Below are 21,215 nucleotides of genomic sequence, written 5' to 3'. Positions count from 1 at the left end.
TTATGACTAATACTGGCTGGTCATTGAGTTAGTTTCTTCACACATGTTTTGTGGAGTTGCAGTAACTGTATCGAGCTGCTGCCTTTCAGGGCCTTTATATTAGAAAATTGCAGCCAACAGTAAATGAGTGTCTCTCCTGTTATTGACCGCACTTGGAGATTTAAAATGGTCGACTTGCCTTCTTCTGGCAGCAGCTGTTCATGGGTCTGGTGAACTGCTGCCAGAATTACCGACTGTGCTTCTGCACGGTTTATGGTGTCAGGCGGAAAGATATGTGGCAGTCATTAGGGGAGAGTACAGGCAGCGATGTGGTTAGGGTGAAACAGAACGAGATAAGAAAGACTTACATTTATATAGCGTCTTTCATGTCCACAGGATGTCCCAAAGTGCTTTACAGCCAATGAAGTACTTTTGAGGCGTAGTCACTGATGTAATGTAGGAAACTCAACAGCCAATTTGTACACAGCAAGCTCCCACAAACAGCAATGCAATAATGCCCAGATAATCTTTTTCTGTGATGTTGATTGAGGGATAAATATTTACCAGGGCACTGGGGATAATTCTCCTGCTCTTCTTTGAAATAGTACCATGGGATCTTTTGTGCCTACCTGAGAGGGAAGATGGGGCCTTAGTTTAATCTCTAACAACACAAAGAAAACATCAAAACATCTCTGACAGTGCAGCACTCCCTCAGTACTACACTGATGTTTCAGCCTTGCTTTTAGTGCTCAAGTCCTGCAGTGGGACTTAAACTTACAATCTTCTGACACGGAGTTGAGTGTTCCCCACTAAGCCACAACTAATATAACACCTTCTTTGGTTATACAACCAAGTAGCTTGCTTGTTCGCTTCAGAATGCAGTTAAGAGTCAACCATGTAGGCTCAGAAACTGGAGTTACATATTAGCCAGAGCGAATAAGGACGCAGGTTTCCTGTCCTAAAGGACATTGGTGAACCAATTGGGTTTTTACAACCACCTGACAGCTTCATGATACGAACTTTTTAAAACTGAATTCAAATCCTCCACAGGCCATAATGGGATTTAAATTCCTAGTCTAATGGACTATTAGCCTAAATCTCCGGATTGCTAGTCACCATAATCACTACACCACCGGAGTCACCCAATGCTTTTCTTCTGTCCCTTGATTTGTTTCCGAGTAAATCTGGCTGACAAATTACTCTATAAATACTAAGAGGAGAAAATATTTTTAAATCTATAGTAAGATTAAGGTCCTGCTATGCTTGTTCCTAGTTTGGTTTCTTGTTCTCTGCAAGGCCAGGCACAGAGAGTGACTCTCAGGGCATGTGGTGGTGTGTTGCTGGGCCTCTCTGTCAGTGTCAGATGGCTCCCATTGTATTTCTCTGTGAACAAGCTTCTTGATCCCCCTCTACATCTTCCCATGGTGGGTAGCCTGAGACAGGGGAATCAACCTTTACCAAGAGGTGAGGCATATATTCGACTTCACACCAAAGGGGTGCAAAGTTGGCAAAGGGACTGCGGGTCAGGAGGTCCAAACCATTTTCGAGTTTGATCCTTATTTAGCTGCTGCAAGTGCCGGCTGCCCGATGTACCCCGTGGGAAGGCAGCAAAACGACTGGGCTGGCCTGGTGGGGGAGGGGTTGCCAATCCCGGTGCAGGAGTCGAGCAGGATAAAAGTATTTTTTTTTAAAGCTTATTGTCATAATTTAAATATAACATCATATCTGATGATATCATGCTGATAACTTAATGTTATTTATTGCTCGAAAATGGAATTCTCCAATAATTTGAATGAGGTAATGTAAATAATGTAAGAATTTAAAAGAATTCAAAAACTGTTTCCAAATAATTTGAATTCAGAAAATTTGATTTAAGAGGACTAACCTGCAATAATTATTAAGTCCCAGCATTGTATAACTTCTAGAACATAAAACAAAAAAAAACTACAGTGGATATCACGGAGGTTTGATTATCATTCAACAATAGCTGAAGGGAAACAGATAGATCACAGATTGCCATCCGGCTAATCTGTCTTGTATTGACTGAACTTCCAATGGCTTACAGAACAGCTCTATTTAACCTGTCTGGCTTTGTAATGCTTTACTGACAGACCCAGCTGTTTCCAGGAAAGTCCAAATCATTCATCATATTAGTGGGTCTGTAATTAGTGGAACGAATGTGGTAGTGTGCTACCTCTGCTGATAGCTGGTCAAGCCCGTAGATTATGCCGTTGACACTGACTATGCTGCCTGGAGGGAACACGAGAGTATCAAAGCACTGGCATTGCTGATAGCTTTATTAGCTTGAAATGTGCATGTCTGGCACACATTGCTTATTGTTGGTTGCATTATGTGGCAATGCTGAAATAAAAAGCAGCATGCGCCGAGCAATATGGAGTGGCTCGTGGTACTTTTTCATACCCTTTAGGTCTTGGGGCCTGAGATGGCACATTCATTGTAGTGTTCTTACCAGTCATGTTCTTACCAGACATCCATAGACATTGCATTGCAATTAAAGCCACAGAGTGCAACGATCAGCTCATTGGCATTTTCACATCCAAGGGGCTGTCAGCCACGATGGAGTTTAATTGGGACAACTTGCAACCTCTGCTGAATCCCATGATGGGTGTAACTGGGCCCAACTTGTAGGATGACCAACTATTAAAACTCAAGAGCAATGGGCATAGGTGTCAGAAAATCCCCATGCACTTAACCTGTGGAAGGAAAGTTCTGTGACCTTATGTTCAAGCTTACTCACTCTGTAACCTATTGAGTGTTCCCCTCCCTCTGCTCCATCCCCAATGACTGAGCCTTCGGCTAGCACACCCCCTGCACTCTGCAACACATTTCATTTGTCTGTCCACCTTGCAATAGCACTTTCCAGCTTCAAATGCTTCCACATAAACGAACTCCTTAATTACGACTTCACTGAGCTGTCTTCAGGTTTCTTCTAGCTCTTGCTCAGTGTCCTTTGTCATTTCCCCTCCCCTCATTAATCATGTTACTATATCATGTTACTATGTACTATAACATATTATCATATGTTACTATGTTGTCGATCCCAAAGGTAATTGGGCAAAACAGCAGAATATTCATTCATCACCACATCTTCACTGTTCAATGTGTCTCCATAGCGAACATTACACGTCCCCCAGGTCCAGTAGTATTTTCTCGTACTGTACAATTATGTTCCCATCCAGGTATTTATAACAAGGTGTGCCTGAGAGACTCCAGCGTGTATTTTATGTTGGGTTACAATTCAGTAGATTACAAATCTCTTCTAAATATCTGTTAACACATTGAAAACGGTACATCTAGAATGCAAAGATATCACAGTCTAGGCATTACACATCTGAACTGCAGCCTGAAATTTACAGGCACTTTCAATGTTCCCTCACCAAACAACAGGGAAACTCCAACTGACCTGAGTCCATGTTCATTTAACAATCAGGCTTTGTGGCCTTTGATGGGACACAGATCCACCCTGGCAGAATACTTCAGGGTATAACAATTCACTTCCTCCAAAAACATCACATGCTCCAACGTACTGTGACCGAGGCCACTGGTTAGCAATAATAATGTGTAGGACTTGCAACATGCTGTTTAATAACCGAAGCCTCTCATTTTCCAATTTGTTTTACAGGTTCATGAAAACGGCAGGGACAGTGGTCAACGCAGTAACATGGCAACAGTAGGTATTTAACCTTTGTTAACACTTCAGAGATTGCTGCTCAGTTTATTTTGATCAGCATCTTACTCTGCTCGGACCTTTTCTTCTTTTCTTCTGTTTAGAATTAATATAAAATCTCTTGGGGAAATAAAAAAGTAGCATATTTAGTCAGGAAAGCCTCTCCCAGACTGCAGTGATTCTGTCCTCTTTAGTATTTTCTTGTACTTGTGCTTGGGATTGGTAGGAGGGCTACATGTGGTTATGGAGGAAGAGTGATGTCAGAGTGATGGAATGATAAACGTTTGCCCCACAGTTAGCAACAAGTACTCATGATGGGTATAAATGAGCCGTTGAATAAATCTTCCACTTCTCTACTTCGATCTGACATTGAATGAGTTCTGCGTTAGAGACACTGTCCTTCAGATGAGATGTTAAACACATGCCCAGTCTTTCTGTTTCACTGCTTCAAGTGGGGGTTAAAGAGCCACATGGCACTATTTGAAGAAGAGTTGGGAATTTTCCCAGTGTCACTGACAAAAATCCTGCCTCAGCCAACTAACTGGCTGTTCAACGAGCTCATTGTTGTTTGTGGGCCAACAGCAGAGGTTTTCCTACATATTGTGTGGATTGCATTTCAAAAATAATCCATTGTTTATGAAATCGTAAATGCATCCCCTCAATGTCCCTAAACCACAATCTCATTGGCCTATATAACAACAGCGACTGGATCAGTTATTCAATTCTTTGTGACATCCTGTAGAAATGATCAGAATTACAGAAATAAAAGTTCCTCCTTATATTGTTCAGCACCACAACACAATGTACATTTACTCCACTGGGCCACTGGAGAAAGCCCTGTCACTTTTTGGGATTTTTGACTATTTGCCCTCAGAGGGACAGCTGCACTTTGTCAAGACATTCCAGTGAGCATTCACACATAATGGTGGGGGACTCTTGTGCCTGCTCGGGGTTTACTTCATTTCTTTGTTAACTCGATACGTTCCTGGATAGTTTGGGAGTGAGTCATGCTTCCTGCAGTATTTCAGCATGCACAAGGGCTTTCACATACCCTCACCAGCCTGGTGAGGTTATTAAAATGTTTCCAGTACTGAATAGCTGTTAGTTGCATTGTAGAGTTGACACTGAACACCAGTGGCAACTCTGTCCAGACTCCGTTTATATCCTTTTTCTGGGGCATAAAACCCTGGGCGGCGATTGAGCCCTTGGCCCTTATCTCTGTAAACATTATCTCCACTGCAGCTTCTGAGATACTTGGGCCTTGCTTATTGCAGTAACCTCTGATGGTTACAACATTAGAGTGCAGCTCCAGCACACATGCTCTCTTTCTCACTCCCTTGTCTCTCTCTCTGTTCCTCTCTTCCCCTCTCCTCCTCCGCACGCCTCCACTTCTGAATCACGTGCTGTACATCTGACCATTTCAGCTGCAATTGCCTGTTAGCCACAGCCTACCCCAATTACCCTCTGTCAGGCAGACAAGAAGTGCAATGCTGAAAAAATACAGACCAGAACTGAAAAGTTATAAAAATTGACTTTACCTTTATAAAAAATTGCCCAACGCTGCTAAAAATAGAAGCCGAAGGCCGGAAGTGTGGAATGCATGATCCATCTCGGCCTCATCCTGAGGTCCTCAGTATCACAGATGCCAGTCTTCAGCCAATTTGATTCACTCCACGTGATATCAAGGAACGACTGAGCACACTAGATACAACAAAGGCTGTGGGCCCTGACAACATCCCAGCTGTAGTACTGAAGATTGTGCTCTAGAACTTGCCGTGCCTCTAGCCAAGCTGTTCCAGTACAGCTACTACACTGGCATCTACCCAACAAAGTTGAAAATTGCTCAGGTATATTCTGTCCACAAATAGCAGGACAAGTCCAATCCGACCAATTACCACCCCTTCAGTCTACTTTCGATCATCAGCAAAGTGATGGAAGGTGTCATTGACAGTGCTATCAAGCGGCACTTAGTCAGCAATAACCTGCTTACTGACGCTCAGTTTGGGTTCCGCCAGGGCCACTCAGTTCCAGACCTCATTACAGCCTTGGTCCAAACATGGACAAAAGAGCTGAACTCTAGAGGTGAGGTAAGAGTGACTGCCCTTGACATTAAAGCAGCATTTGACCGAGTATGGCATCAATGAACCCTAGTAAGGTTGAAGTCAATGGTAGTCGGGGAAAAACTCTCCACTGGTTGGAGTCACACCTAGCACAAAGGAAGATGGCTGTGGTTCTTGGAAGAAGGCGATTCAGCCCATCAAGTCCATGCCAGCTCTCTAAAGCAATCCAATCAGTCCCATTCCCGGCTCTATCCCCGTAGTCATGCAAGTTTATTTCCCTCAAATGCCCATCCATTTTCCTTTATGAAATCATGAATCGTCTTCCACCACCCTCATAGGCAGCGAGTTCCAGGTCATTACCACTCGCTGAGTAAAGTTCTTCCTCCCATTCCCCTCTGCATCTCTTGCCTAAAATCTTCAATCTGTATCTCCTAGTCCTTGTACTATCAGCTAATAGGAACAGCTTTTCTTTGTCTACCCGAACCAAACTTGTCAGAATCTTGTACACCTCTATCAATTCTCCCCTCAGTCTTCTTTGCTGCAAGGAGAACAACCTCAGCTTCTCCAACCTAACCTCATAGCTAAAATCTCCCATCCCTGGAACCATTTTGGTAAATCTGCTCTGCACCCTCTCAAAGACCCTCACATCCTTCCTAAAGTGTGGTGACCAGAACTGGATGCAACTTTCTAGTTTTGGCCTAGCCAGAGCTTTAAGGTTCAGCATAATTTCCCTGCTTTTGTACTAAATGCTTCTATTTATGAAGCCAAAGATCCCATATGCTTTGCTAACTATTCCCTCAATATGTCCTGCCTCCTTCAAAGAACTAGGCACATGAATCCCAAGGTCCCTCTGTCCCTGTACACATTTTAGAACTGTGCCATTAAGTCTATATTGCCTCTCCCTATCCCTTTTGCCAAAATCCATCACCTCACATTTCTCTGTATTTAATTCCATCTGCCATTTGTCTGTCCATTCTGCCAGTGTATCAATGTCCTGTTGCAGTTGATTGTTATAATCCTCACTGTGTGCCACACCTCTAAGTTTGGTATCATTAGCAAATTTTGAAATTTTAATCTGTATTCCAATATCCAAGGCATTTATATATATATATATATATATATCATTTGGGGTATATTTATATATATATATAAAAAAAATCTTCAGTTCCTTCATCAATGAACTTCCCTCCATCATAAGATCCAAAGTCGGGATAGTCGCTGATGATTGCACAGTGTTCAGTACCATTCGCAACCCCTCAGATACTGATGCTGTCTGTGTCCACGTACAGCAAGACCTGGACAATATTCAGATTTGGGCTGATAAGTGGCAAGTAACATTAGCACCACACAAGGGCCATGCAGTGACCATGTCCAACACAAAAGGGTCTAATTGCCTGCCCTTGGCATTCAATAGCAATACCAGCACCGAATCCTCCAGCATCAACATCCTGGGGGTTACCATTGACCAGAAACTTAACTGGACCAACCTTTAAATACTCTGTCTATAAGAGCATGTCAGAGGCTGGATATCTGTGGCAAGTAGCTCACCTCCTGATGGAATACTCTCCACAGTGCTGTTAGGGAGGGAGTTCCAGGATTTTGACCCAGCGACAGTGTAGGAACAGCGATAAAGTTCCAAGTGTGAATTGGAGGGGAACTTGCAGGTGGTGGTGTTCCCATGCATTTGCTGCCCTTATTCTTCTAGGTGGTAGAGGCCATGAGTTTCTAAGGTGCAGTGCATCTTGTAGATGGTGCACACTGCTGCCACTCTGGGCTGGTGGTGAAGGGTGAATGTTAAATCTAAACAAAGGAAACTAGGAAGGTATGAGGGGCATCTTGGCTGTGGTACTGAGACTGACTGAGATGAGGAGAAATTTCTTCACTCAGTGGACGGTGAATCTTTGGAATTCTCTAACCCGGAGAGCTGTGAAGGCTCAATCATGGAATATTAAGGATATATGGGGATAATCCGGGTAAATGACGTTGAAGTAAAAGATCAATCTTGATCTAGTTGAATGGCGAAGCAGGCTTGAGGGGCCGAATGGCCTACTCCTATTTCCTATGTTCAAAATGGTCAATAAGGTGCTGATCAAGCGGGTGCTTCGTTCTGGATGGTGTTGAGTTTCTTTAGTGTTTTTAGAGCCACATTTATCCAGGCAATTGGGGATTATGGTTGAATACAATTCTGCTGCTGCTGATGGCGCACAGCGCCTCATGAATGCCCAGTTTTGAGCTGCTATCTCTGTTCTGAATTTATCCCATTTTGCATGGTGGTAATGCCAGACCACACAGTGGAGGATGTCCTCAATGTGAAGATGGGATTCATGTCCACAAGGACTGTGCAGTGGTCAAGCCTACCAATACTGTCATGGACAGATGCATCTGCGACAGGTAGATTGTTGAGGATGAGGTCAAGTAGATGTTTCCCTCTTGTTGGTTCTTTCACCACCTGCTTCAGGCTCAGTCTAGCAGATATGCTCTTCAGGACAGCCAGTAATGATGGTACTGAGCCATTCTTCGTAATGGACATTGAAGTCCCCCACCCAAAGTACATTCTGTGCCCTTGCCACCCTCAGTGCTTCTTCCAAGTGGTGTTCAACATGGAGAAGCACTGATTCATCAGCTGAGGGAGGGTGATGTGTGGTAATCAACCTGAAATTTCCTTGCCCATGTTTAACCTGATGTCAACTTCATGGGGTCCAGTGTCAATGTTGACGATGCCCAGGGCTACTTCCTACCGACTGTGCTACCACCTCTGGTGGGTCTGTCTTGCCAGTGGGATAGGATGTACCCAAGGATGGTGATGGAGGAATTTGGGACACTGGCTGTAAGGTATCATTTGGTGAGTATGATTATGTTAAGCTGTTGCTTGACTAGTCTGTGGAACAGCTCTCCCAATTTGCTGTAAGTCCCTGCATGTTAGTGAGGTGGACTTTGCAGGGTTGACGAGACAGGGTTGTTTCTGGTACCTAGATCAATGCTGGGTGGTCCATTGACTTTTCTGTAGCAGTTTGATGTAACTGAGTGGGCATATCAGAGGGCAGTTAAGAGTCAACCACGTTGCAGTGGATCTGGAGTCACATGTAGGCCAGACCAGGTAAAGATGCCAGATTTCTTTCCCTGAAGGGCATTAGTGAACCAGATGGGTTTTGATCCATTATTGGATCTGGTTATTTCTTGATCATCATTAGTGAGATTAGATTTTTAATTCCAGATTTATTAATTCATTGAATTTAAATTCCCACAGCTGCCATGGGGGGATTTGAACTCATAGCTCCAGAGTGTGAATGCTGGCTTCTGGATCACTAGCCCAATAACACTGCTGCTATGCTACCGTCCCCTATACCTCATGGACTGCAGCGGTTCAAGAAGGCAGCTTCTCAAGGACAATTAGGGATGAGCAATAAGTGCTGGCCCTGCTAGTGACACCCACGTCCCATGAATGAATAAAAAAAACCTTGCCTGCATGAGTGCTGCTCCAACAACATTCAAGAAGCTCAACACCATTCAAGACAAAGCAAACCACTTGATCAGCACCCCATTCACCACCTTAAATATTCACTCTCTCCACTACTGGTGCACAGTGGCAGCAGTGTGTCCCAACTACAAGATGCACTGCACCAACTCGTCAAGGCTCCTTTGACAGCACCTTCCAAACCTGCAACTTCTACAACCTATAAGAACAATGGCAGCATTATCATTATCTATGATAGCAGGAGTGGGTTCATCAGGTTTTCTTCCTTGGAGTGATCAGAGAGGGCTAAATTTTGAAGAATGAATGCGCATTGTGACAATGTCCAGCATATCTCACATTGACTTATATACAATCTGTAAATTCAGGGAATGGAAGCTCTTCTTGTTCAGGAAAAATAAGGGTGGTTGTCTGTAGAAGCTTGCACTGCAACGTGGGTGCCATAGCCTTGATAAAACGGCCCTTTCTCACTGATGCCTTGCTGTGATGCCAAGTCATTGAGTTCCCCAGCTCTCCTGTAATGGGTGCCAGTCATCTGAGAAATGCATGTCTGTACTGCAGCCTGGCTGTTTTACAGAGGTTCCCCATGTTGCTGCCTGAAATGAGCGTGGGCCATAAATGTTGAGTATGGTTGTCAACCTCATAGCTACAGACTGAGCAGTGCAGGAAGTTAAGTGCGGCCGCAGGTCTTCATGCCCTAGTTGGCAGAATTCCTCTATTGCCTCCTCGGTGAAGCAATCTCAATCTCCTCACTAAATCTATATATGAGTTCAGTCTACTAATCTCAATCTCCTCACTAAAGCCCTCATTGAAACTGCATTGGCTGTATATTCGTTGGGAAGGATGCGGAATAATATCTGAGCATACATCTTCCTTAGGTCCAGCTTCCTCTCCTTTCCTCCATCCTCTGCTCACTTCCTCCTCCATGATAGTGACAGTCTAAGAAGTGCCCATACCTGCTCCTGAGAAATCCTCACTAATGGTGGACAGGTTAACATCTCCCCCTGCCAGAAGCAAGTTCAGGAATGCCAAAAAAAAGTAACTGCTGCTATAACTTGTTTCCAGCTGCAGCAATGACGATTCAAATTCCCCACACTTTACAGGCTCAGAAACTCCCTGCTTGTGGAAATCTCAGCTGATCCTGGAACATAGGAAATAGGAGCAGGATGAGGCCATTCAGCCCCTCGAGCCTGCTCTGCCATTCAACTAGATCAGGCTGAACTTCCACCTCAACACATAAAAGGTTCTTGCACAAAATAGAAGCTTCTGGTGTAGTGGGTAACAACATATTAGCATGGATAGAAGATTGGCTGACTGGCAGAAAACAGAGAGTATGCATAAATGGCTCCTTTTCTAATTGGGGGGATGTGACAAGTGAAGTCCCACAGGGGTCTGTGCTGGGGCCTTAACTTTTTAAAATTTATATCGATGACTTAGATGAGGGGAGCGATGGCATGGTAGCTAAATTTGCAGATGACACAAAGATAAGTAGGAAAGTATGTTGTGAAGAGGACATAAGGAGTTTGCAGACTGATATAGATGGGTTGAGTGAGTGGGCAAAAATCTGGCAGATCGAGTATAATGTGGGAAAATGTAAAGTTGTTCACTTTGGCAGAGACAGAGTAAAAAGACAGAGTATTACTTAAACAGAGAATGACTGCAGAATTCCGAGGTGCAGAGGGATCTAGGTGTTCTAGTGCATGAGTCACAAAAAGTTAATATGCAGGTACAGCAAGTAATAAAGAAGGTTAATGGAATGCTACCCTTTATTACGAGAGGAATTGAAAATATAAGTAAGAATGTTATGCTTCAGTTATACAGGTCATTGGTGAGACCACATCTTGAATACTGTGTGAAGTTTTTGTCTCCTTATTTAAGGAAGGATGTGAATGCGTTGGAGGCGGTTCAGAGGAGGTTTACTAGATTGATACCTGGAATGAGTGGGTTGTCTTATGAGGAAAGGTTGGACAGACTGGGCTTGTTTTCACTGGAGTTTAGAGAGTGAGGGGAGATTTGACTGAAGTTTATAAGATCTTGAATGATCTTGACAAGGTGGATGTGGAAAGGATGTTTCCTCTTGTGGGTGAGTCCAGAACTAGGGAGCACTGTTTTAAAATTCGGAGTCACCCTTTTAGGACAGAGATGAGACTTTTTTTTCTCTCAGAGGATTGTGCGACTTTGGAATGCTCTGCCTCAGAAGGTGGTGGAGGCGGGGTCATTGAATATTTTTAAGGCGGAGGTAGATAGATTCTTGTTAGGCAAGGAATTGAAGGTTATGGGGGGTAGATGGGAGTGTGGAATTCGAGACAGAAACAGATCAGCCATGATCTTATTGAATGGCGGAGCAGGCTTGATGGGCCGAATAGCCTGCTTCTGCTCCTAATTCGTATGTTCATATGTAACCCTATTTTCCTGTACTATCCCCATATCCTTTGATATTTTTAATATCTAGAAATCTCAAGTCTCTGTCTTGAATATACTCAATGACTGAGTCTCCACAGCTGTCTGGGGTAGAGAATTTCAAAGATTCACCACCCTCCGAGTGAAGAAATTTCTCCTCATCTCAGTTCTAAATGACTTACGACTTATTCTGAGACTGTGTCCCCTGGTTCTAGATCCTCCAGCCAGGGGAAACATCCTTCCTGCATCTGTCGAGCCCTGTAAGAATTTTGTGTGCTTCAATGAGATCACCTCTCATTCTTCTAAACTCTAGAGAATACAGGCCCAGTCTCCTCAATCTCTCCTCATAGGACACTCCCTCCATCCCAGGAATCAGTCTTGTGAACAGCAGCGTTAACTTATTTTGCTCCTGCTAACTTAATCATAGTGCACAGTGAGTGCAAAGACCAGGGGATTCGGAGCTGTCGAGACACTGGCCCTGATTACCATGTACTATAAAGACCTGTGTCATGCAGGCCCCCACCTGCCAAGAATGAGACACATTGGTTTTGTCATATGAACATTGATTTTTAACTGTTGCTGGAGCAAGGAAATGACTCGTTGAACAGATCAGCCGTGGCTGGGAAAAGCATTTGCATACTAACCGACAGTGCTTGAAAGGACCATTCCCTGCCACATTCAACCCACAATGGATGTTGATCACCGGACAGTGAGGGGGTGGAGAAGTGCATTCGCGGGTCTGCTGGGGTGATGCAATCCACAGGGGTCAGGACGCAGTGAATCATGACTAACTGGCTGTTCCAGGGGTTTTTTGAACTCGCCACAGAGAGTTTAAACTCAGAAAGACTGTTTGCTCCTGGACTGAGAAGGTCTCTCCTGTCTGCTCCCATCTTTCTCACAAGCCTCTGAATCCACTGAAGACACAAGAACCCCAAGAGAGAAAAGTCTCCTACAGCAAACAAGGTTTAAGAAGAATACTGGGCCCCAAAGAAAAGCAAGATCTACCTACAATCAAGGACTCTACTTGAAGAACCGTAACAAAGTCTCTTCAGATGTTGTCTCAAACTTTTCCACTTTATTTTCCTTCTGCTCTTTTCTGTCTCTATTTGCATGTCTGTATCGCGTATGCATGCTAGCGTGGGCACGTTGTGTATCCGTAGGCGTCAACCAAATTAGAGTTTAAGTTCAAGTTTAATAAATTTCAACCTTTCTTCTTTAAACCTAAGGAAGCCTGTTTGTGCTGGTTTCTTTGCCTTATAATTGGAAAGCAGTGAACAAGGATTCACCAAGGGGGAGCTAAAAACACTGTGTGTGTAAAATTAAACTCTGTTACGGTAAGACCAGGTGAAGGCTGAGAGGGAACCCTGGACCCCTTGCTCACCTGGTCGTAACAGAAATTTGGGGGCTACCATCCTGGATTTTACCCACAGACAAATAAGAGAAATTGGAAGTGGGAAGCCGAATTGTTCCCAATCAAAAAAGAGCTAGATTTCAATACAGGTTTTCTTGTGGTTGTGTGTGCTTGAATACTAACATGTCTCCAACTGAAGCTAGTAGCTCTCCAAGTCAGGATGAAGTAACTTGGGATGAGTTAAAAGCCCTGTCTATGGAGGAGTTGAGGAAAATGGCTGAGCAGTGTGGGATCACTGTATGTGGCAAGGCTAGGAAGTCTGAACTCCTAAGACTAGTGGCCAACCATTTTCTCCTTGAATCTGAAGAAGCAGAAGCAGGGTTAAAAGTAGACCCAGACAGGATATTGCTAGCAAAGATACAATTGGAACAGAGGAAACTTGAAATAGAGGAAAGAGAAAAAGAGAGACAGCAGAGGGAGAAAGAAAGAGCCTTCAAGAAGGAACGTGAAGACAAAGAGAGGCAGGAGATAGAGAGAGTGAGAGAACCTTCCAGAAAGAATGTGAAGAAAGAGAGCTAAAGTGGCTTGAGTTAACTAGGGGGCAACAGAGTAACCCCAATGAAAGCATAGCCAATATGGTGGAGCGTAATTCAGGGCTGGGCACAGGATTGTTAAAACTAGCTCAACTACTCCCAAAATTCAATGAGGAAGATGTAGAAGAAATTTTTGTCTCCTTTGAGAAATGGCAAGGCAGCTAAAATGGCCAGCTGAGACCTGGCCTCTTTTATTACAAAGCAAGCTAACTGGAAAAGCTCATGAGGTTTATTCCCTGTTGCCAGATGAGAGTTCATCAAATTATTAACTGACAAGAAATGCCATCCTCGGGGCATATGAATTAGTACCCGAAGCCTATCGCCAAAAGTTTAGAACCCTCAAGAAGCAAGCTAATCAAACTTATCTGGAGTTTGAAAGAAGTAAGCAGCTGGCTTTTGACCAGTGGCTGAGGGCTCTTTAAGCTCAGCTATGAGAATCTCAGGCAAGTAATTCTGTTAGAGGAATTTAAAAACTCTCTCCCACTCTCCATAAAGACACATGTAGAGGAGCAGCGGGTTCAGAGAGCCTGACAAGCAGCTGTTCTGGCCAATAAGTTTGCTTTAATTTAGTCGGTTTCCCAGGGGATAACCTTTCCTAATCACCCCCACAAATCCGAAGAGGACAAAGGGTGGGAAGGTGATAGGAGTCCAAACAATCTTGGGAGAGAAAGAAAAGCAGGAGACACAGGGGGTCTTCCTCTCGCCAAAAACGAAGGTGCTATGATCAGGAGTGGGACTGGGGACCTGTGTGCTTCTGTTGTAATAGAGCAGGGCATTTAAAGGTTAATTGCTGGAAACTAAAGGGAAAACCGGTAGGGTTAATCAGGGCACACCTGCTCAGTGAAGAAGGGAGCCTGATGGAAAGCAGAGCAGAACAAGCTGTGGCTTTAACTGCAGTAAGAATGAGACCCAGGAAGCTTACGGCTCCAAGTGCCGGGAAATTTAATAAGATTCCTGAAGGTTATCAGGGTTTTGTCTCTGAAGGGAAAGTAACCCCATACCCCTCGAGTGGGGCAAGCAAGCCCATAGTAATTCTCAGGGACACAGGGACCACTAGATCCCTTTTACTGGGAAAAGGCCTGACCTTTCCCCCAGAGAGTGCAGTGAACACCAGAATGGTGGTGAATGGTATTGGAGGGCACTGTATGCCTGTACGTGTACACCAGGTGAACCTGGAGTGCGACCTAGGTTCGGGACCGGTGACCATCGGGATTGTTCCTAGTTTGCCTGTGGACGGGGTTGACCTGCTCTTAGGTAATGATCTGGCGGGGGTGAAGGTGGTAGCCCCCCCCACAGTAGTGAAAGAAAGACCGCAGGAGGTCAGAGAGACAGAGCAGTGGCAAGAGACGGACCCCTGCATTTTCCCTGAATGTGTAGTGGATCAGGCCATGATCAAACCAGCTCCCCCAGAGGAGACTGAATTGGCACTGCAGGCAGATGACCAGGTCTGTCTGTCTGAGACTTTCTTTGGAAAATTAGGAGACCCAGGGAATGAATTAAATGGATTTTCCCCAGCTGAGGCTCAGCAAGCCGATCCAGTATTCTGAGAGTTAGCACAGGCTGCCCAGTCTGAAAGTGAAGCAGAGGGAGTCCCTGATTGCTACTATTTAAAGAATGAGGTACTGATGAGGAAATGGAGTTCTCCTCACAGACCTGAGAGCAAGGAGTGGACAGTAGTTCACCAGTTAGTGGTGCTGCAGAGGTACCGGGGAGAAATATTAAGAATGGCCCACAAGACTACAGTGGCTGTACATGCCGGAATGCGAAAGACCAAAGCCCACATAAGACAATAGTTTGACTGGCCAAAACTCCACAAGGATGTGGTGGACTACTGCAGGAGTTGCCACATGTGCCAGGTTGAGGGGAAACCCCAGTCTACAGTGAAACCTGCACCTCTAAGTCCTGTACCAGTGTTAGGAGGACCCTCCAGCAGAGGGCTGGTGAACTGTAAGGGACCCCCGCCAGGAACAAAAAGGGACAGGCGGGCACAAGGCTGGCAAAAGGTTAGACAGGGAAGGGGAAAAGTGACCAAAGAAGACAGGTTAAAGGAGGTCTGGGAGAAATCCTAGATGAAAATCCATACTGTTTGGTCAGCCAACCCCGAAAAATGTGAGACGTTTGACCCCTCATCCTCCTACGTAAATACGGACACTAGAAACATCCCACCAAGGTTGCTAACAGCATTTACAGGAACCTACAGAGACAAAGAAAGATCTCTAGGGGGAGCAGAGAAACCGTGAGGGTGATGCCTCACCTAGTCGAAGGGTCACAGGGGAGTGCTGTAGAGTCTGCACAAATACCTGCAAGCAGGAGTGTCCCAGAGGACAAAGGGGAGATTAGCAAAGAACCCGCCCCCAGAGTCAGGAAAAAAGGGAACCACCCATCCCCTGAAGTCAAAAGCCTTTGCATGACTCAGCAAAGAATTGAAAGAGAGTTTGGGATAGACCCACCTGACTCTACTGGGAAAAAAAAATTCGAACTCAGGGCTAATTAAACCCAACCATCTCAAAGACCCTAGGCAGCCATGGAAATGGGCAAACTGAAGAAAGACTTCTCCAAAGAACCACATGTTTACTGGGATGCCAAAAAGGGGGCAATTGAAGCAGCACTGGCACCAAGAAAAGACAGGCTGTAATACGTTTTAGGATTTATGAATGAATGGGAGTGAATGAGAGAAATGCATTTTTTTTTCTGTATCTTATTTTTTCTCTCAACCCTTTTAATGAAATGTGCTTTTCTCAAATCGCATTTTATTTCGCTGGGTGTGGAGGAATCATGCAGGCCCCCACCTGCCACGAATGAAGCACATTGGTCACATGACTAACTGGCTGTTCCAGGGTTTTTGAACTAGCCACAGAGAGTTTGAACTCAGAAAGACTGTTTGTTCCTGGACTGAGAAGATCTCTCCTGCCTGCTCCCATCTCTTTCGCACAAGCCTCTGAATCCACTGATGACACATGAACCCCAAGAGAGAAAAGTCTCCTCCAGCAAACAAGATTTAAGAAGAATACTGGGCCCCAAAGCAAAGCAAGAACTACCTACAATCAAGGACTCTACAGTGAGCTTGAAGAACTGTAACAAAGACTCTTCAGATATTGCCCTCAAACTTTTCCACTTTATTTTTCTTTTGCTCTTTTCTGTCTCTATTTGCATGTGTGTATCGTGTATGCATGCTAGCATGGACACTTCGTGCATCCGTAGGCGTCAACCAAATTAGAGTTTAAGTTCAAGTTTAATAAATTTCACCTTTCTTCTTTAAACCTAAGAAAACCTGTTTGTGCTGGTTTCTTTGCCTTATAATTGGAAAACGGTGAACAAGGATTCACCAAGGGGGAGCTAAAACATGGTGCTTTAAAAATTAATCCTTGTTACAGTAAGACCAGGTGAAGGCTGAGAGGGAACCCTAGACCCCTTTCTCACCTGGTCATAACCACTGACTCAGTGGACATATCGCAGAAAAAAAACTTAGTTGATTTTGGAACCAGGATGGGGGATTAAGTTTGAAAACTAGCAGAAACAGCTTCAGTCCCAGTTTGCTTCCCAGACTGTTGACCGGTAATGATTTGTTGACATCACTCTTTTCAGGCTGCTTGGAGCTGGTTGTAAAACTTGGCAATGTTAACCAGCTTTGAAGGCGCTTAGATTGGTGTCTCTCAATTGGCACATTCTAAATTTTAGAGGTAACTGATCAGCTTGTTCTTGTGGCTGCTTCTCATTGACGTTACTGTTGATCTCTGGAGTTCTGGAGCATTTCCCAGCATTCTATCCAGCCTAATACTTCTTAGTCAGTCACTTATTGCTGAATGGTTTGCTTTGGTTAAGAGTTTCCTCCTGAGGCACATGTTAAGGCTTCCTTTACTTGTCTTTCATGATTCATAAACAAGCCATCAACAGACGTGTCAACACCATGTCTTCCAGCCAATAAACAGAAAAATCACATTAAGCTATAGGAATGCAGTACATGCTAGGGGGCATAGGAATTCAGAGCTAAACTAGCTACTGCAAAAATTGATAGGCTTGATGAAAGTCCAAGATAATGGAGTGAAAATACCCAACAACAGTTGCCAACTGTCCAATTTAAGCACGTTTCTTTGACAACTTGTCAGCAGAAGTCTTTTTTATAATTTATAAAGATTTCTAGCATTTGCATCTTAGTACCGACCTGATGTTGGCATCAATCATGAGGCAACGAAGTTCTTAGCAATCTCTTGACAGTAAAATTGGAGGCTATAGTGAGTGTCAAGATGGCTCCTGGGCTGGAAGCTCCCTAGGAAGCTCCCTTGCTGTTCAACTCTATCCATGGCCATCTGCTCCCATCCCTAACGTTTTCTCCCCCAATCTGCCCTCTTAAACTGTTTAAATTCCCCTGGCTCTTTAAATCAGTTCATTTTAGTCCTATCTAAAAGTTAACAGTTAGTTTAGTGTATGTTACCTGGGCCCACTGCCCTCCCCCAGCCACACCTGCTCTTTGTTTTCTCAATGAAATTGATCCGGATGAAATTGACGAGCACAGCTACCGATACTTCAATCTCCGATCCTGCTGTCTTCACAGTCCAGAGTGTCTGCAGCCACGGCATGCGGTAAGTCCATTGAGGTGAAGAAGGAGCTGCGGGACCCGAGAGAAGTCCTGTGAAAAGGTGCCCCGAACACCCAAAACATCCACGAACGGCCCCCCCGGCCGCAACTTCAAAGCGCCCGCGGGAGATGGCTCGGAGAGCATCTGCAGCGCACTGTCGGCAATGCTGCATGCCTTTATTTAAACCACTGCAGAAAAAAAAACCCTTAGCAAATGTAATCACCTCTAAGTCTGCCAAATGATGCTTCACCTCCCGAAGGACGTGGATGAGCTTTCCGGACGTCGATGGTGGGCACTGAGGAAATGGCTTATTACCTGCACCAGATTCCACCCCCCCTCCCCCCCCTTTACCCCCCTTCCACCCCCCCCCACTTCCCTGCTCCACCCTCTCAGCTCACCCCCTCACAACCCCGTCCCAGCCCGCCCCCCCCTCGCACCATCTTTACCCCGCACCCCCTTCCCCTGCACCCCCCCCCCCCACCCCCTCCCTCTACCCCTCCCCCTTGCATCCCCTCCTCCCACCGGCACCATCCTACACCTGTGTAGGGGCCCCAACAACCCCACTGCCTTGTGGGCGTCTCGGGAGAGACCAAGGCTAAGGGAGTAAACCCTAACAGAAAATCCGGAGCGGAACCCCGTAGGCGGTCATGTGTCACCTTTGGCATGTTTCCGGCAGTTCCTGCAGCCATACTGGTGCCAAACGTCGTGTCCTGCACTCCTTTGGACCCCACCAGAAAGGCCGAGAGGGGGGTTTTGACGACTGGGCAACTCTCAACCTCCATAAATTTGCCCAGGCATGCGCCATGGAGAGGTCACTCCATAGTTGCCTCACAGCGACTAAAACACCACTGACCACCTCCAGGCGCGTATCCATTGTCTCTCGAGATAAGGAGGCCCAAAAGAAAAAGAAGTGAATACAGAGGAAGACTACGACAAAATACAGGGAGACATTAATAAACCTGCAGAATGGGTGTGTAATTGGCAAATGAATTTCAATATAGATAAGTGCGAGGTATTATATTTTGGTAGGAAGAATAAGGAGGCCACATACTCCTTGGAAAGTAGGGGTGACTTATACTGGCAGGGAAGGCAGCCAATTAGGCTCATTAAGAGCCTGGTTAATGATAGGTAAAGCAGTCTGACTGGAATTTTCCAGTGTCCCAACATGACGGGGACAGTTCAACGGCTTGGAGGTGGGTGCCCAGTGGCAGGCTGGGTATCAGGCCCTCCCTGCCTGCCTGAGTTGGGGTGCAGCCAAAGCCCACCTTCTTCTCCTCCCAGCCCCCGCCCACAGCAATGACCTGGCTGCTTTTTGATTGTTTTTTAGAAAATGTTCCTGAGAGGCTCCTCCATTTTGAAGCACCCTCTCAATTAGAATTAGAACATTACAGCGCAGTACAGGCCCTTCGGCCCTCGATGTTGCGCCGACCTGTGAAACCATCTGACCTACACTATTCCATTTTCATCCATATGTCTATCCAATGACCACTTAAATGCCCTTAAAGTTGGCGAGTCTACTACTGTTGCAGGCAGGGCGTTCCACGCCCCTACTACTCTCTGTGTAAAGAAACTACCTCTCACATCTGTCCTATATCTATCACATCTATTACTTACCATTCATTGCAGTCGGCTGCTTCTCTGAAGCTGGAAGGCCTTTAATTGGCCCTCCAGCTTCAAGAGCCCATCACAACCCTTAATTGGACAGGGAACCATTCTCCATGCCAATTAAGGGAGTGCCCTGGTCAAAATCCCAGTGTGGCTATTTCCCTCCCCGCGGTGGGTGTGGGACCTGGAAATAGTCTCGGCTCCTATTTCCCACCCCCAAAAGTAAACATTCAGCCCATTTTCCATTAAACTATCGCTAGAAACTTTGTAGTCTCCTCAAGTACTCCTGTATTGCTTCAAGCCCTTTGCTGGACCATTTCTAAAAGCATTCAAGCAGTCGAAGAATTCTGCCCAGTGAATATCTGGCACATTTGCGATAAATTTAAAGAAGTCTAGATGATTTCTCCTAAGATCCTTGGAAGCAAAGATCTAGTAATCTGAACGCATGAAGGTTCCATCGTGCGGTCTTCAGGAGTCAAACAATTGGATTTGCCAAATCAGCAGTTTCCTGCAGCAGTCACATGCTGCTTCTAGATATCTTTAACATGTTCTGTTAATATATCAGGGTAAATTCAGAATTCACATGCTTGTAGCAGGGAGAGAGATTCAGTTGGAGATGCAGCTCCAACATTGAACCCCAGGTAATGAAAGAACTTGCATCCATAGAGTGACTTTCACCTCTTGAGGATATCCATAAGTACTTATTAACCAGTGACTTGTTTCTGAAGTTCAGCCACTGTTCTTATGTTGGCAAACACAACCACCAATTTGAACCTAGAAAGGACCCACAAACAGCAAATTAGATAAATGACCAGTTGACTGTTATAGCAGTATTGGTGACAGATAAATCCTGGCCAGGACACTGGGAAAACCCCTTTTGAATAGTGCCATGAGGTCTCTTACTTCCAAATGGACAGACAACTGAGTTAACATTCCATCAGAAGATTAATAGCAACATTACATTTTTCATGTAACACTTACTAAATGTTCGAGCAGCATCTCATAAATAAGCATCGAAGGCTAATTTTTCTATTTGTCGCACTGCGCTGTCCCTTTAAGACTGCTGCGCAGCTCTGCATGGGCACATCCTAAAGGGAACTTTGGTTATGCGTGACCCGTATCTTGCACAGCGCGGTACGTTACGGATTGCTGCGTGGCCACGCACCCGTGTGGCTTGGAGGGAACATTGATCAGCAGTAGGTCAATCATCACAGAATATATTTACATATTGTTAGGCTGCTTACAGGTTCAGCAAATTCCTACTGCTTAAAATATCAGTTTTAGTTTACTTCCATTCTTTAAGTCAACATTAATATTACAGCAATAAACCCAATGGAACATAAGGAGCAGCTTTAGTGTCACATCTTGTGCCAGTTTGGCTCACTTGAAAGCACTCAGCAACTGTGCATTCAAGCCCCACAATGTGCAGTCTAAGCTGCCACTTCAGTGCAGTACCGTGGGAGGGTAGCATTGTCAGAGGTGCCGTTAAAC

The 21,215-nt window shown here is 45.0% G+C and overlaps 1 protein-coding gene across 3 annotated transcripts in view; it reads left to right on the top strand.

Annotated features, from left to right (window-relative positions):
* Positions 1-21,215, top strand: part of hpse2 (heparanase 2) — a 378,650-nt gene that overhangs the window by 227,384 nt on the left and 130,051 nt on the right. For all 3 annotated transcript variants that reach the window (XM_068053087.1, XM_068053086.1, XM_068053085.1), the window contains one exon: positions 3,623-3,670. In XM_068053087.1, the coding sequence (XP_067909188.1) occupies positions 3,623-3,670 (48 nt within the window). The remainder of the gene's footprint in view (positions 1-3,622; positions 3,671-21,215) is intronic.

This window comes from Heterodontus francisci, chromosome 20, assembly GCF_036365525.1.
Source record: "Heterodontus francisci isolate sHetFra1 chromosome 20, sHetFra1.hap1, whole genome shotgun sequence".
Lineage (NCBI taxonomy): Eukaryota > Metazoa > Chordata > Chondrichthyes > Heterodontiformes > Heterodontidae > Heterodontus > Heterodontus francisci.
This window is presented reverse-complemented; position numbering and strand designations above follow the sequence as displayed.